General features: G+C 55.1%; 1 protein-coding gene across 4 annotated transcripts in view; it reads right to left on the reverse strand.

The window, feature by feature from the left end:
* TLL2 (tolloid like 2) overlaps window positions 1–13,513 on the reverse strand; it is a 72,968-nt gene that overhangs the window by 34,501 nt on the left and 24,954 nt on the right. For 3 of the 4 annotated variants that reach the window (XM_075934525.1, XM_075934526.1, XM_075934523.1), the window contains 2 exons: window positions 2,379–2,456; window positions 223–393 (listed from right to left, as the gene is read on the reverse strand). In XM_075934525.1, coding sequence (XP_075790640.1) covers window positions 223–393; window positions 2,379–2,456 — 249 coding nt within the window. The remainder of the gene's footprint in view (window positions 1–222; window positions 394–2,378; window positions 2,457–13,513) is intronic. The other variant, XM_075934524.1, reaches the window with a different exon arrangement.

A 13,513-nucleotide genomic window follows, 5' to 3' on the forward strand; every position in this document is an offset into this window, starting at 1 on the left:
CAGCCAGGTCTCCGATTCCAACCCACCCACCACCAGAGCTCTGGCCTTTCCGTGAACTTCAGGGGTGGGGTTGGGCAGCCGGTGCAGCCCCTTCACCCTGCAGCCAGCCCTCCCCAGGAAGGGGTGCTCCAAGAGCCGGCTCTCTTGAGCCAGGAGTGGCGACATCCGGCTTGGAAGAGCCCCTCCCGCCGCAAACAGCTAAGCCACGGCTTTGCTACTGACCAGTGAAATTCCCTCCGATGACGTAGGGTATGACCCCTCCTGGCCAGATCCGCTCTGCCCTGGACGTGGTTGCCCTGCGGATTCTGGGAGGGGCCGGCGCGGCGGGGAGAGGCCGGTCTTTGTCCTCCTCGGCTGCCGGCCTCCTGGCGAGCGTGGCGTTCCCCTCGGCCTCTGCAAGGCAAAGCGTCCAGGCTGGTCAAGCCCTCTCGCCTCCCCGGGCAGCCCCAAGGCGCGACCCTGGCACACGAGACAGAGGTCGGACTGGTGACGTGAACCCGAAGGCCCTCGTGTGGTAGAGCTCCTCAGGTCGTCTCGCTGGCCCTGCCCGTCCGCGATGCTACCGCCGACGGGCAGCCGCCTCCCGGCGGTCTCCTCGTTACAGTGAGGCACTGAGTCGAGATGGGCCCAAACGCACCCCCGACCGGGCTCTAGACCCCAGGTGGCAGCGTGGGCTCCTGGCATGTTAGCGGAAGGGAGATTCCCTGGCGCGGCATTCATCTCTGTCGGCCACAGCACGGGAAGGATGGACAAGGACAGTAATATGGCCTTCAGTGAAATCTCCACTCGAGGGCCCCTCCTGTACACGCCCCTTGGCCTGTGGGCTTGTTCCACTGCGGAGGCAGCGGCTGACTGGGGAGGTGCCTTCGGCTGAGGGCCTCTGCGCCAGACGGACACGTTTAGGAGACTGGCGTCCGTTACGCAAGGTCTGGTTTGTACAATGGCGAAAGCATCCAGACGTCCTCCTACAGGCTGAACCTCCCAGAGCCCGGACTCAGCCCAGGGCCCGAGGCGCTGCTGGACCAAGGAGCCCCAGAGGCCGGGAGCCAGAGCCAGATGGGAGAACATGGCGGGGGGGAGCTCCGGCCGGACCAACAGCAGCTGGACCAGCAGCGGATGGGGAACCCCAGCTCGGGAACCCGGTGTCAGCGGGGCCAAGCGGAGGCTGTGGAAAAGTGGGGAGCATCACCGTGGCAACGCCCTTCCCCCAGTCCACAAGCACCAGATCTGAACCCTTCTGCTCACCGATGGCCCGGGGGTGGGGGCGTTATCTGAGTTCGTAGCCTCGCCTCAATCAGCTACTGGCCGGGCGGGGGGGTTCATACGCAGCTCCCACCGAGCCCTGAGCGCCACGCAAGAGGGGCCCCCGGCGCGGTTAGCAGGGGCTGCAGGCCCAGCGCCACGCTGGCTGGGACGTGCCGCGGCAAATCGGCGCTGCCAAGGCTGAGCAGCGCGGCACCATGGGAAGGAAATTAAGGCAGAGCAGAACTTTGGAACTCCCCTCCTCTGGGCCCCCGCGCGCTGGTAAAATGCCTCCCCCGAGCCCGCAGGTCCATGCCAGGTGCTTCAGACAAAGGGGAAACTATTCTCCTCTGGCATGCGCAGCCAGACCTCTCCCCAAGCAAGGCTCGGGGGAGTCTGCTGCACAGCAGGGGGAGAGGGGAGCATGGGACAGGACAAGGGAGGATCATGGAGTTTTACTCCAGATCCATGAACTGTTTTTCCTTGAGTGAGTGAATTTAATCCGGAGGCCCAATGCCAAACACTGGGTAGTGCAGCAGGAGTTTTTCTGAAGCTACACAGTCCAAGGGGCTGAGCTCTGGGATGGAAGTTCTACTCCTAGCTCAACCGTGGACTTGGGGTGTGGCCCTCAGACGTTGCTCAGGGGCTCTGCCTCAGTTTTTCTACCTGTAAAATGGGAACAATGATTTGTCACTGCAAAGCAGGTAACAGCCGTAAGAATTTCACCCGCCCCTCAGGCTGATGTTGTGTATTTATCCGCCGTCTAGGCAGTGGCAGCTCCCTGGTTTTGTTTGCATTAGTGTTTGAACTCTGGCGTAAAGCAGGAACGAGTCATGGACCCAGCCCCTGCATGGCGGATGGGTCATGACCTGCATCACAGCCTTGTGCATGCCCACAGGTAGCTTAGCTCCTGGCGAGGGGCAAGGAGTCTCCCACCCGCCACTCACCACTCCATCCTCATTCCACTAGACTGGACCCAACTCTGCCCTGGTGAACCCCCACCCACGCCCGAGAAGGCGCCCTAGGGAGACGGCCGGCCACATGGGCACACATGGACACAGCACACAACATTCTCTCACAGCGGATAAAAACGGAAATCGGAGATACCCAAAGGTCTGGGCAGGGCACCACATTACCCTTTTTAACTGCCTTGCTGCTACGCCCAGCTGCCGTGGCGTTCTGGCCGGGCCCAGCCGACTGCTCCCCCAGACCCCCTGCAATGAAGAGAGAGAGAGAGAGAGAGAGAGCCGGGTGTGAGTGTGCAGGGACAGCAGACGACCACGCCCGGAATTGCAGGCAATCCCTGGAAGGGGAGCTGCTCTCCTCCCAGCTCAGGGGAGGCTGGATGGCTCATGAGAACGCGGTTCTGCTCCCAGCTCTGCCATGAGCCTGGTCTGTGGCTATGGGCAAGTGACATTGCCTCTCTGCACCCCAGTTTGTAATGAGACGATGTCCCTCGGCAGCGTGATGCGACGGGGAAGTGTGGGGGGGGGTCTAGGTTGGAAATTAGGAAAAACGATTTCCCTAGGAGGGTGGGGAAGCGCTGGGATGGGTTCCCTGGGGAGAGGGTGGAATCTGGGGAGAGGGTGTTTAAGTCTCGGCTTGACAAAGCCCTGGCTGGGTTGATTTAGTTGGGATTGGTCCTGCCTTGATGCCTCCTGAGTTCTCTGCCGGTCCTGGGAGTCCATGATCACGCTCGGTCAGAGCCAGGCATGCTGCAGGGTGGGGATTAAATACGGAAATTAAAAGCCCTAACCGGATAAGGAAGTAAGGCCCTTCCTCCGGCTCACTGGCTACGTCTAGACTGGCATGATTTTCCGCAAATGATTTTAACGGAAAAGTTTTCCATTAAAAGCATTTGCGGAAAAGAGCGTCTAGATTGGCACGGACACTTTTCCACAAAAGCACTTTTTGCACAAAAGCGTCTGTGCCAATCTAGATGCGCTTTTCCGCAAAAAAGGCCCGGGCGCCATTTTCGTGATCAGGGCTTTTTTGCGCAAAACAAATCTGAGCTGTCTACACTGGCCCTTGTGCGCAAAAGCTTTGTGCAAAAGGGACTTTTGCCCGAACGGGAGCAGCATCATATTTCCGCAGGAAGCACTGATTTCAGACAGTAGGAAGTCAGTGCTTTTGCGGAAATTCAAGCGGCCAGTATAGACAGCTGGCAAGTTTTTCCGGAAAAGCAGCTGATTTTGCAGAAAAACTTGCCAGTCTAGACACAGCCACTGAGTTAATTCATTTCCTCCTGGGATGGGCCTAATTCCCCGCCTACTTCTGCACACTCGGAAGTCCAGCGAGGTTCCACAGCCGGAGGAGGTGTCCCTTATATCAGACACCGAAATGACACTGGGCAGTTTTGCTGGGAGCGTTTCCTGGCCTTCCCACCCCAGCTTAACCTTGCTGCGCCTGGCCTCCGGATGTGGCGGGGGGTGGAAGTGCGAAAGTGGCCCACAAAACGGGCATTGTGGGGCGACCGTCTTCTGAGTCCAGTGTCTCCAGAAAGAAACTGCTCCCGGAAGTGAAAACCGGCCCTGCCAGCTCACCCGCTTGGCTCCCGGGGCACCTGACACCGTTCCCAGCCCCTGCCATTCAGGCTCCAGATTGTGTCCAGAGTGACACCTGTGCAGCCCCATGTGCCCAGACCAGGTGCCCAGGGACACTCGGGGGGCACTAGGTTAGAAACAAGTCGGCCGAGAATCCAACTCTTGCTTCTGCCAGGCTGCGCCTTCTGCAGGGCTAAGGGCTGTCAAAACGCACCCTCAGAGCATCATTTGGAATACCCCAGGCAGGGACTCTGTTGCAAAGGGGCCATTTTGACATAAGCAATGTTCAGACCTCCCCGTACTTATCCCCCAAGTGGTGAACGACACTGAATAGGTCTGCTCACCGCACGTCACCCGCCTCTCGTTCCCATCCGAACTTGAGCCAACGCTATTAGTCTCTCCTCCCGAGGAAAAGAAAATGCCAGGGATAACGGGGTGAGATGATCTTTGGACCCCGAACAAGGGGTATGGAGCGAGATAAAGACAGGGAGGAAGGGGACATGTTCCCAAGGCGAAGTTTGGGAAATGTTCTATTTGTTGTACAAGTTGAGTCCAGAACTCTGGTCCAGAAAAATCTGTCGCCAGGAATGATTTGAGTTAGCTGGATGTCCGCTTCTCATGGGTGTAACATTTGTTTACAGCCCCCAGGCCTGGCTCTCAGTGTGCTGTCCTGTGCTGTAGCTCGAATTTACCCCGAAACGTCTTCTAACGACCCAGCAAGCAGGGGAAGTGTTGGTGAAGCTGCCAGACAGCACTGACCTCCTATAGTCCGGCAAATTCTCTGGTTCGGAACCAGTCAGGTCGCCAGGCTGCCGGACTAGAGAGGTTCAACCTATACACAAGCGAGGTGTAAAAGAGACACAGCTTGAGGCCATACTTTGGAAATGAAGATTCCCAATTTCCGGAGAGGAGCTGTGCGGCTGTGGGTAGCATACGAACCTATCTGTCTATGCTGATTTCTCTGTTTGATCAGCAGATTGTGCTGGGTTCTGAGCTGACTTACATCTCACATCTTATCCGTACAGGCTGGCGGACATAACCACGGCCCACTGGGCTCAGGCTGCTCCTAGCAGCGTGAGAATTTCTCTGGCCGCTGGGGCTGGAATTTCTTCCCCAAGCCAGTGTGATTTGGAGGTGGTAGGGACGGGTCTGTTAGCGTGAGCCCAGCCGGGCCCCCATTTGCCTTCTCCCCAAGGCTGCAATAGCTGAATTCACCCAGAGAGGACAAAGGGTCTGGCTAGAAATGGGGACAAAAGGGGGATGCTGACTATCAGGAAAAGCAAAACGGCGGGGAATTGTCTCCTCAGAAAAGTGGCGGAAGCTCCATTGTTTGGGCCGCTTACGAACCATCTGGACCACAGCCACGGCACGTGGGAGCTAGCGTACGCCTGGCCTGGCAAGGTGGGCTGCTTGGGAGCCAACCACTCACTTCCAGCTGCGATGGCCAATTAGAAAATTTCCCGTCGTTCCATTTCATCTTGCTACTTACGACATCCACTCGGATCGTCTCAACACAACTCCTCTCCCTGGCCGAATCTGACATCCTTGGGATTTCTCCCCAAACATAAGAACAGCCGTACTGGGGCCAACCAGCCCAGTGTCCTGTCGGCCAACAGTGGCCAATGCCAGATGCCCGAGGGAGTGAACAGAACAGGGAACCATCCAGTGATCCCTCCCGTCATGCATTCCCAGACAAACAGAGGCTAGGGACACTATTCCTACCCATCCTGATGAACAGCCATTGATGGACCTAACCTCCGTGAACGAATCTAGCTCTTTTTTGAACCCTGTTCTAGTCCTGGTCTTCAAAACCTCCTCTGGCGAGGAGTTCCACAAGTTGTTTGAGTGCTATGTGAAGACATACACCCTTTTATTTGTTCTAAAGCTGCCGCCAATTAATTTCATTTGGTGTCCCCTAGTTTGTGCGATTACTTTGGTCACACCATTCATGATTGTATAGACCTCTATCATAGCCCGTCTTAGCTATCTCTTTTCCAAACTGAGAAGTTCCAGTCTTATTAATCTCCCCTCAGACAGAAGCCTTTCCATGCCCCTAATCGTGCTATTCATTCCAGAGCATCAGTCATATTTAAAGGATGGCGTTCACACGTCAATGCGGCACTCTTCTGGTGATCTTTGCTGGAGTGGAAGATAAATTTGTATTTATAAATAAGCAGCAGCTTGCTGGCCGAGGCAGGGACAGATTGCTTCTTAATTGAATTTGGGAGGTGAATTATATGGTGAATTAGAACAGAAGAACAACTCTGCACTTAGGGAATTGTTCCCGGAGAAGGGGGCAGTGTGGGATTGAATTGCAAATGATGGTACTGCGCATTACAGCCGGCACTTCCTCCATCCCAGGCTGCTGACCTCTGCCGTGTTTCAGCCGGCACTGGAAACAAGTGTTTTTTCAGAGCTGCCTTTGCTTTCTTTCCCCCAAGCCCAGAGTAAGCGCCTTTGCTTCTTGTGCAAAAGAAAGGTTTGAATAAACAGCTGAGCCTAATGAAATTGACAAGAGCTTTGCCTATTTCCTCTCCTTGTCGCCAGGGAAAAGAGGGGGTGTTTACGCAAAGACTAAAGCGGGTTGCGGTGATACACCCGACATTTTCAAACATTATTCATTTTGCCACCACCGTGCTGGAACAGCATATCCCTGCCCGGACAGACAGATGGCTGTAGTGGAAGATCACATCTGAAGATTTGGGGAGTTTTGAAGCCCTGCCAACCAACTTGGTGTCAAAACACCTTCCTGGGATTCACTAAGCAACGTGACTGAGCTGGACGGAGAAAGGACCTCATATGCCTTCTCCCCCGCGTGCGATAAAACGTGATTTTGGAGGGAGACTGATAGGTAAATGAAGGGGGTTTATGAGTGACAGTGAGGGTTAAGAAACGCGCCTTTCATTTGGCATTGAAAGTGTAATGGGTCAAGGTGATTCTTGGTTCCAGTAGCAGATTGTTCCACAGTCTCTCTTGCCAGCCACTGAGGAGGTAAAAGGGGTTTTACTTTAGTGATAGATTCTCCCATCTGGGCCAGAGGACACAGGAAGGGATCACATATAGATTTTGACCCCATCTAATTAAGAACGCTGAAGAGGAGAATGGAGCTCTCGCTGAAGAAGGGCACGGAGTGGGGAGACAGATATAGGCCCCAAGGGAGCGGTAGGAGGACAAGACGACCCCTCCACACGCGCACACGTATTACCACCATCACTCCTTGTGTCCCTCTTCCTTTTGCGGGAGCCTTGAGTAACCCACCAGCCTCCCCTTCCCCACAGGAGTACGGACGGTCCTCCCAAAACAGGCCCCAACAAGCCAGTCAGGGGGTTCACAAGCTCCTCTCCTGGGCTGAGAAGTCAACCCAAAGGCGTAACCATGACTTCACCGAGACAGCCCGCTGGGAGTGGATTTGCTGCTCACAGCATCCAAGATGGCCTCTGGCTAGTTCCCGCCTACAGCAGCTATGGAGCTGAAGGCCCTTTATTGGTCCAGGTGCCGCCTAGGTGCACGTAACTAGAGCCCAGCTGTCCGGCGACTCCTCTGTCTGTTGCCCAGGGAGACGTGATGCTCAGACGGCGTCACCGCGAATACAACCAGGCGCCCACTTTCCGAGCCCAAGAAGGCGAGACGCCAGGGACCTCCAGGATCGATCCCCCTGAGAGGAGGCACTTCGCTTGCCAGAGACGCCTCTCATTTCACCGGAGGAACCGTTCGCTGAGTTGCCGTGACGACCCCTCTCCCCGCATCCCACAGGCCAAAGGCCCGTCTGCTTTCTTGGAGGACCTGACCAGGAATCGGGAAAGTGCCTTAAAAATGGGGAGGAGGCATGGGTGCTCAAACCATGCTGCCCTCCACCAGTCCTGCCCTCACACCATCCCTTCCCTCCCAGACCCTGCCCCGAACCACCTCTTCCCCCAAAAAAACCCCACCCCCAACTTTCTCCTCTCCCCATCTCTCACCCTTACGACCAGTACAAAGCAGTAGAGCATAGCCTGCTCCCTTTCAGAACTTGGGGACCAAGCACCCTTCTCTCCTCCCCAGGCCTGACAAACACCATTGGCCCAGACACACACGGGGTAGCCCTGCCCAGCAGAGTGGCCGCAGCAGCGTTTATGCCTTTTACGGACCCGCACTGCAGCCTTGGAGGTGAGACTGGATTGGGAACATGCGTCAAATGCAGCACTACGCACCGCGTTTGCGATTAAAGGACTACACTCGTTACCACCGGGGTTCGAAAAACCAGCTCCCCGGCTAAGGGACAGGGGAGGTTGAGAGGGCTATCAATCCATGCAGTAGCAGAGAAATTTAAAATCCTCATGTGCTACTTAAGGAGAGCTGCAGAGTGGTGTAGGCCAGAGGGTCCCCCCTTTCCCAAATGACAGTTCTCTTCTCAGGAGTCTGATTTGTCTCACCCACCCCACTTTTCACCTCCCTTTAAAACGCGAGCTCTGGCTTCAGCCCCAAGGAGCGGGTCTCTGACTTGGGCTCCAGCGAGTTTATAATTAACCCTGGCACCACCATTAAAACGGAGCGGCTCCCGGTTTGAGAGCCTCTGCTCCAGGCTACCAAGCAGCGCCCACGCGTCGTGGTCGGCACAAACGTTTTCTTTGTACCGACTCCACTGGTGCTTTTTATGCAGCCTGTTGGGAAATGAAGCACGTAGCTAGAGGAGTGTGCGCGCCCTCTGGAAGATCTTGGTGTACCCCTAGGGCTGTGCATTCTCCTGGTTGAAATCACTGGCCTAGGCTAATCAATATAAATAATTTATCAAGCCAGTAAAGGGACCACAGCTCGCGATTTCTGGGGGTTCTATTCTGCTGGCAACTCGTTGGGGCTCCTTCCCTGCTGTGCCTCAGTTTCCCCATAGCAAAATGGTAACAACTTCCCCAGCTGTCAGAAGGTTAATCAGTGCACGTCTAACTTTTTAGCCTCAGATAAAAAGTGCGAGAGAAGGACAAACATGTCTGTGTCAGACTCATGCAGGCGCCGGCTGCTCGCAGGGAAGGGAGTGGAAGCGGGGGAGGGGCCAGGCATGCGGCCCACCCGCTATTCGTGGCTGCCCATCCCTGAGTTGGCGCCTCCTCGCGCCATCGCAACAATAGCGGGCGAGATGGTCCTAAGAATTCAGCGCTGGCCTCACGCCGCGCCCCCAGACGCCGGGGAAAGCGTGTGGCTTCTTCGAAGGCAGCGATAGGCCGATGGGGAGCTCTTTGGAAAAATTCACCCTTGGGCCACGGGTGAACGCAAGCCCCGCCCCTTCCTCCAGAGGCCCCGCCCCCTTCCACGACCTCCTCCTGTGGAACCAACCCCTGCCCAAACCCAGCCCTGAAGCCCAGTCCTTCCTGGGCAGGCGGGCTGCCACGCCGTGGCCCGAGACCTCCCGGGCGGCCAGGGAGCATAGGCAGTTTTGGGAAGGTAACGCCTTCCCTTGCCTATGGCACCCACCACCCAGGCTCTCACCCTGAATTTAAATCAAATGCACAAGCCAGAGGGGGCGGCCGGCTGAAGGGGGCCAGAGACCCAGGGAACGGAGGGCTGAGCTCTGAAGTAGTTTCCAATGTGACGCAGCATGGGAGACAGCAGCGAGACTTTCGGGGCGGGGCTGGGGGTCAGCAGAGGCTGTTCATGCAGCACCCCAGCCTGCCGTGCATGGACCAGACAAGCCCTCAGTAGCCAGCGGGTCGAACTCTTCTTTGTTTTAAATTGTGCCTCGCTCCTGCCTCCCCCTTCCAGTGTATCCAACGTCCCTACTGCCAAAGGCTGGACCTGCCCGCTGCTTCCGCTGGGTCAGCCAGGCTGGGGGGAGGTAGTGGATCCGGAAGCGACAGAGATGGGGCGGGGCTGCATTTCAGCGTCCTCCCTGAAGGAGAACCCAGAGGACACCCCGGGCTTCCCCTTGACCAGCAGCGAGAGCCAAGTGACGAGATGGAGCCAGGCCTCAGCGGATGCATTCCAGTGCCACGACCATCGCGCCGCCCTGGATGGGACAAAGTGCGCCGACTACAGACGGCTACCCGAGCCAGCCAGGGCAGGGCCTTCCCTTCCCACCGGTGGGTGACTTGGCTCTCCAAGCACCGGCCCAGAAGCATACAAAAAGGAGCTTTACAAAAGGTCAGCGTGGTTCCGCGAGTTGGACCTCCTGCAAGCCTGTCAAACCCCTCAACTCCTCCATTCGGAGAACACCAACGTGGCTCCTGAGGACCCAGCCTGTGGTGCCGTCGAGGGAGCGGTGCTGATCAAAAGGAGCTTTCGCCCGTGCCAGTGCGCTGGGCAAAGCCCGCGGCGATTCCCGTCTCCGCAAGCCGCAGGTGCCGCGATTGTCTGCGCACACTAGAGAGCCTCGTGCAGCGTGGGAGGGCCCAGTGAAGCACAAAGTGCCAGCCCCGGGAGCCAGGGGGAAGAAAACCTCCCGGGTGACTCTTACAGTAGAGGAAACGTTGTTCAAAGAAACGCTGGCCGCTGAGCCGGGACGGCCACAAAAGGCGGCAGATTAAGAGGCGAGTGCAAGGCATGCCAAAGACCCGGACAAAACGGCCCTGGGGGCCACTCCTTTGTGCCGCTACTGTAAGCTGACGAGAGGGGCGCCCGGAGAACAGCAAGGAGGTGGAACCATTTCCCCCACAGGGCGGAGGAGAGGAATTCAGCTTGTTACTTCTCCGGCCTCGAAAGCGTAGCTCTCCTGCAACTCGCCGGCACTGGGGCTTTTAGCCCGAGTGGTCTGAGCTCCGAAGGAGCATGGAGAAGCTCTAATACTCTGATCTGTGGCAGGGAGGCATCCAAGAAGGGCAGATTGCTTTATGAACAACACCAGCTCCTGCTGCCCCTAGCAGTGAGGGCTTAGAGTAGAGGAAAGTGAGGCAAAGCAGTCAAGCGACTTGCCCAGGGTGACACCAGCAGCTTGTGGCGGAGTCACCAAGAAATAACTACACCCACCAGTAAAAACTCGGCAGCCACGCCAGGGCTCTCCAACATCTAGGACAACTAGTCCAACGTCTTTGCGTTCTGGAACCGTGTGGAATCTCAGAAACGGAGGGCTGGAACCATTTCCTGGGTCCCTCTTCCGGAAAAGCCAGGGGCCACATGAATCTACCAGGCCTCCCGAGAGCTGAAGCAATTCGAAAGCCAGCAGGGGAGTTAGTGTTGGTGTCTTTACCTAATCCCCACCGGATTCTTACAGCCTCCCCTCCCGTAAGATCCACTGTGGTTTCAACTGGCTACTCTGGCTTGCTTCACGGCGGCAGATGATCCTGCTACTCTATGTTCTCCAATGTGACGGATGCTATCAAGTGCCAGCAATCCCCTACCGTGTCTATTGGCCAAACCGGGCAGTCTCTGCATCAAAGGATAAATGGACACAAATCAAACGTCCGGAATGGGACCACACACAACGTCCGGAATGGGACCAGACTTCCACATATTGATCTGAGGAAGTGGGTCTGGCCCACGAAAGCTCATCACCTAATAAACCATCTTGTTAGTCTTTAAAGTGCTACATAGTCCTGTATTTTGTCTCTGAACAGGAAAGAGGAAATTATGTTAATGTTGTTAATAGGTATGCAGATCAGAGTGCTAGCCAGGTGTACCTGGGGTAACAGGGAAAGGAAACATTAGGTGTTAGGCAGAAAGCAATTGAGATAACCAGGGAGATATGGACAGGAGATTGCTGTGTGCTTGATGTGGAAATGAAGATACTTGACTAGCCTCATACTAATCATGTGAAGTTTTGCCTCTTTTAATCTTGTTAACTTGACTGTATAAGTCAAGGTGTTTGAACCTTGTGTGGCACTCACATTTTCTGGGTGCATTTAGCAGAGCAGCTTTGCTAATAAACAGAGCAGTCTGACAAATGTGAGTGAGACCTGTCTGACTTTGACAAAAAGTAGCCAGCCTTCTACAAAAGAATTTTATCACCCGATCACAGAGGTTCCACTGCTGAACTGGAGTTCACTTTCAAGCTCAACACCATCAACTTGGGCTTCAATAAAGATAGTAACCACTTAAAGCACTACAAAGGCAATTTCCCCTGTCTTGGATATTCACATTTCCACATCAAATGCTATAACTGGGCCACATCCAGTCTGACTTAATTTGCATCATTAGCACTGGTCCTACAATTGACAGGTAACTGCTTTTGCTGTTGTATATACCCTGGATTCTGTAATTTCCACTCCAACTCATCTGAGGAAGTGGGTTTTACCCACAAAAGCTCTCTAAGATGCCACAGGACTGCGTGGTGTTTTTAAAGCTACAGACTAACCCGGCAACCCCTGAAGACTTTTTATCATGCTACTGTTGCTGTTAAAAAGGCTGCCACGCTACACCCCAGAGATGGCTGCATTTCAATGGTGCGTAAAAGGAAGTGATTCACATACAGACTTAGGCTGAGATTTTTAAAGCTGACTTTGGGATTAACCACCGTTAATTTCACTGGGGACTGTACAGTTAATGCCCTCGAAAGCTTTTCCCATCCACGTACTGTTATAAGTGAAGCACATGGAGGCAAATCATAAGATTCATCTGAAATATATTTCCTTCTGGCTTTCCCGTTGCCATCTTCCCAAGCAGACATCCACCCTCCGGCTCGAGGCGAGATGATCGTTAGCCCTTCTAAAGATCAGAGCCCTTCAATCGCCAGAACCGCAGGGACACTGTGTGGCACTTACGTCTAAGACGACTTGGCTTTCTTTCCCTCTGACAGCTGATAAATACTTGGGTGTGAAAAGGAAAGCAGCAGCTTTTTCTGTCTGCCGTGGCCACCAATGTCCGTTCTCTCTGCTAATGAAACTTGACAAACTCAAAGCCGACTCGGTCTTCCCCAAACTGAACTCCTTTCTCCACAGACAGCTCAACCACTCGCTCTGCATTTCCTTGTGGCCTGGCCTTCTTTCCTCGCATCATCGTGGTGAATAACGGTTGGATGTGCAACTCATTTGAGATCCGTCTCCCGAGAGCCTTTAGTGATTTCCAACTGAGCTCCGACTGGACAGTCGCGGGCACGTGGAGGACGGTATCCATAGCCATGACTCAGTTCTCCCTTCTGGCCTTAAATTCTAGATTGGTCTCGACCCCCGATGGGATGAAGACAGCTTTTTAAAAAAATCAGGTTTCTGGGGCAAGTCTCAAAGCCTCTCGGAACGTATTCTCCGCCCGTCAGCTGAAAACCCTCCTTTCCCTCCTCCTGCAAGCTCCTCTGCCGAAACATCCTTGGAAACGAAACACGCCAAGGGCAGCCCACACACTCGAGCCAACTCAAATGTATTATTGGAGCAAGGATTCACAGAAACGAGGCAGCTTCAGAACCGATGCTGGATATAGGCAGTAACAGACCTACCGGCTAAGCGGAGTCTAATATTCCATTTAGCATCATGGATTTAACTTCTGATGTGCAGTCCTATTGGATGCGTGGATCTCCTCCTCTGCATTTGAACTAGGGATGTGAATGTTTCATAGGTGGGGGCTAGAGTGGCCACTTGCTCACCCCCCCTTTAATCGATTAACCCATTCAACCAGGGGTGGGCAATCATTTTTGACCAGCAGCCACTTCAGAAATGTTTCAAGTGGCCCTGGACCACCCCAGGAAGGGCGGGGCCTTGGAAAGAAGGGGTGGGGCCAGGACACCTCCTGCTTCCCCACCCACAGACTCTGATTGGTGCAAAGTCTTCTCCCGCCCTGCCCGGAGCGCGCAGTGCTTCTAAGCGCCATGCACTCCTTGCAGGGCAGGGTGGGTG

The sequence above is a fragment of the Pelodiscus sinensis genome, chromosome 8 (assembly GCF_049634645.1).
Source record: "Pelodiscus sinensis isolate JC-2024 chromosome 8, ASM4963464v1, whole genome shotgun sequence".
Taxonomy (NCBI): Eukaryota; Metazoa; Chordata; order Testudines; family Trionychidae; genus Pelodiscus; species Pelodiscus sinensis.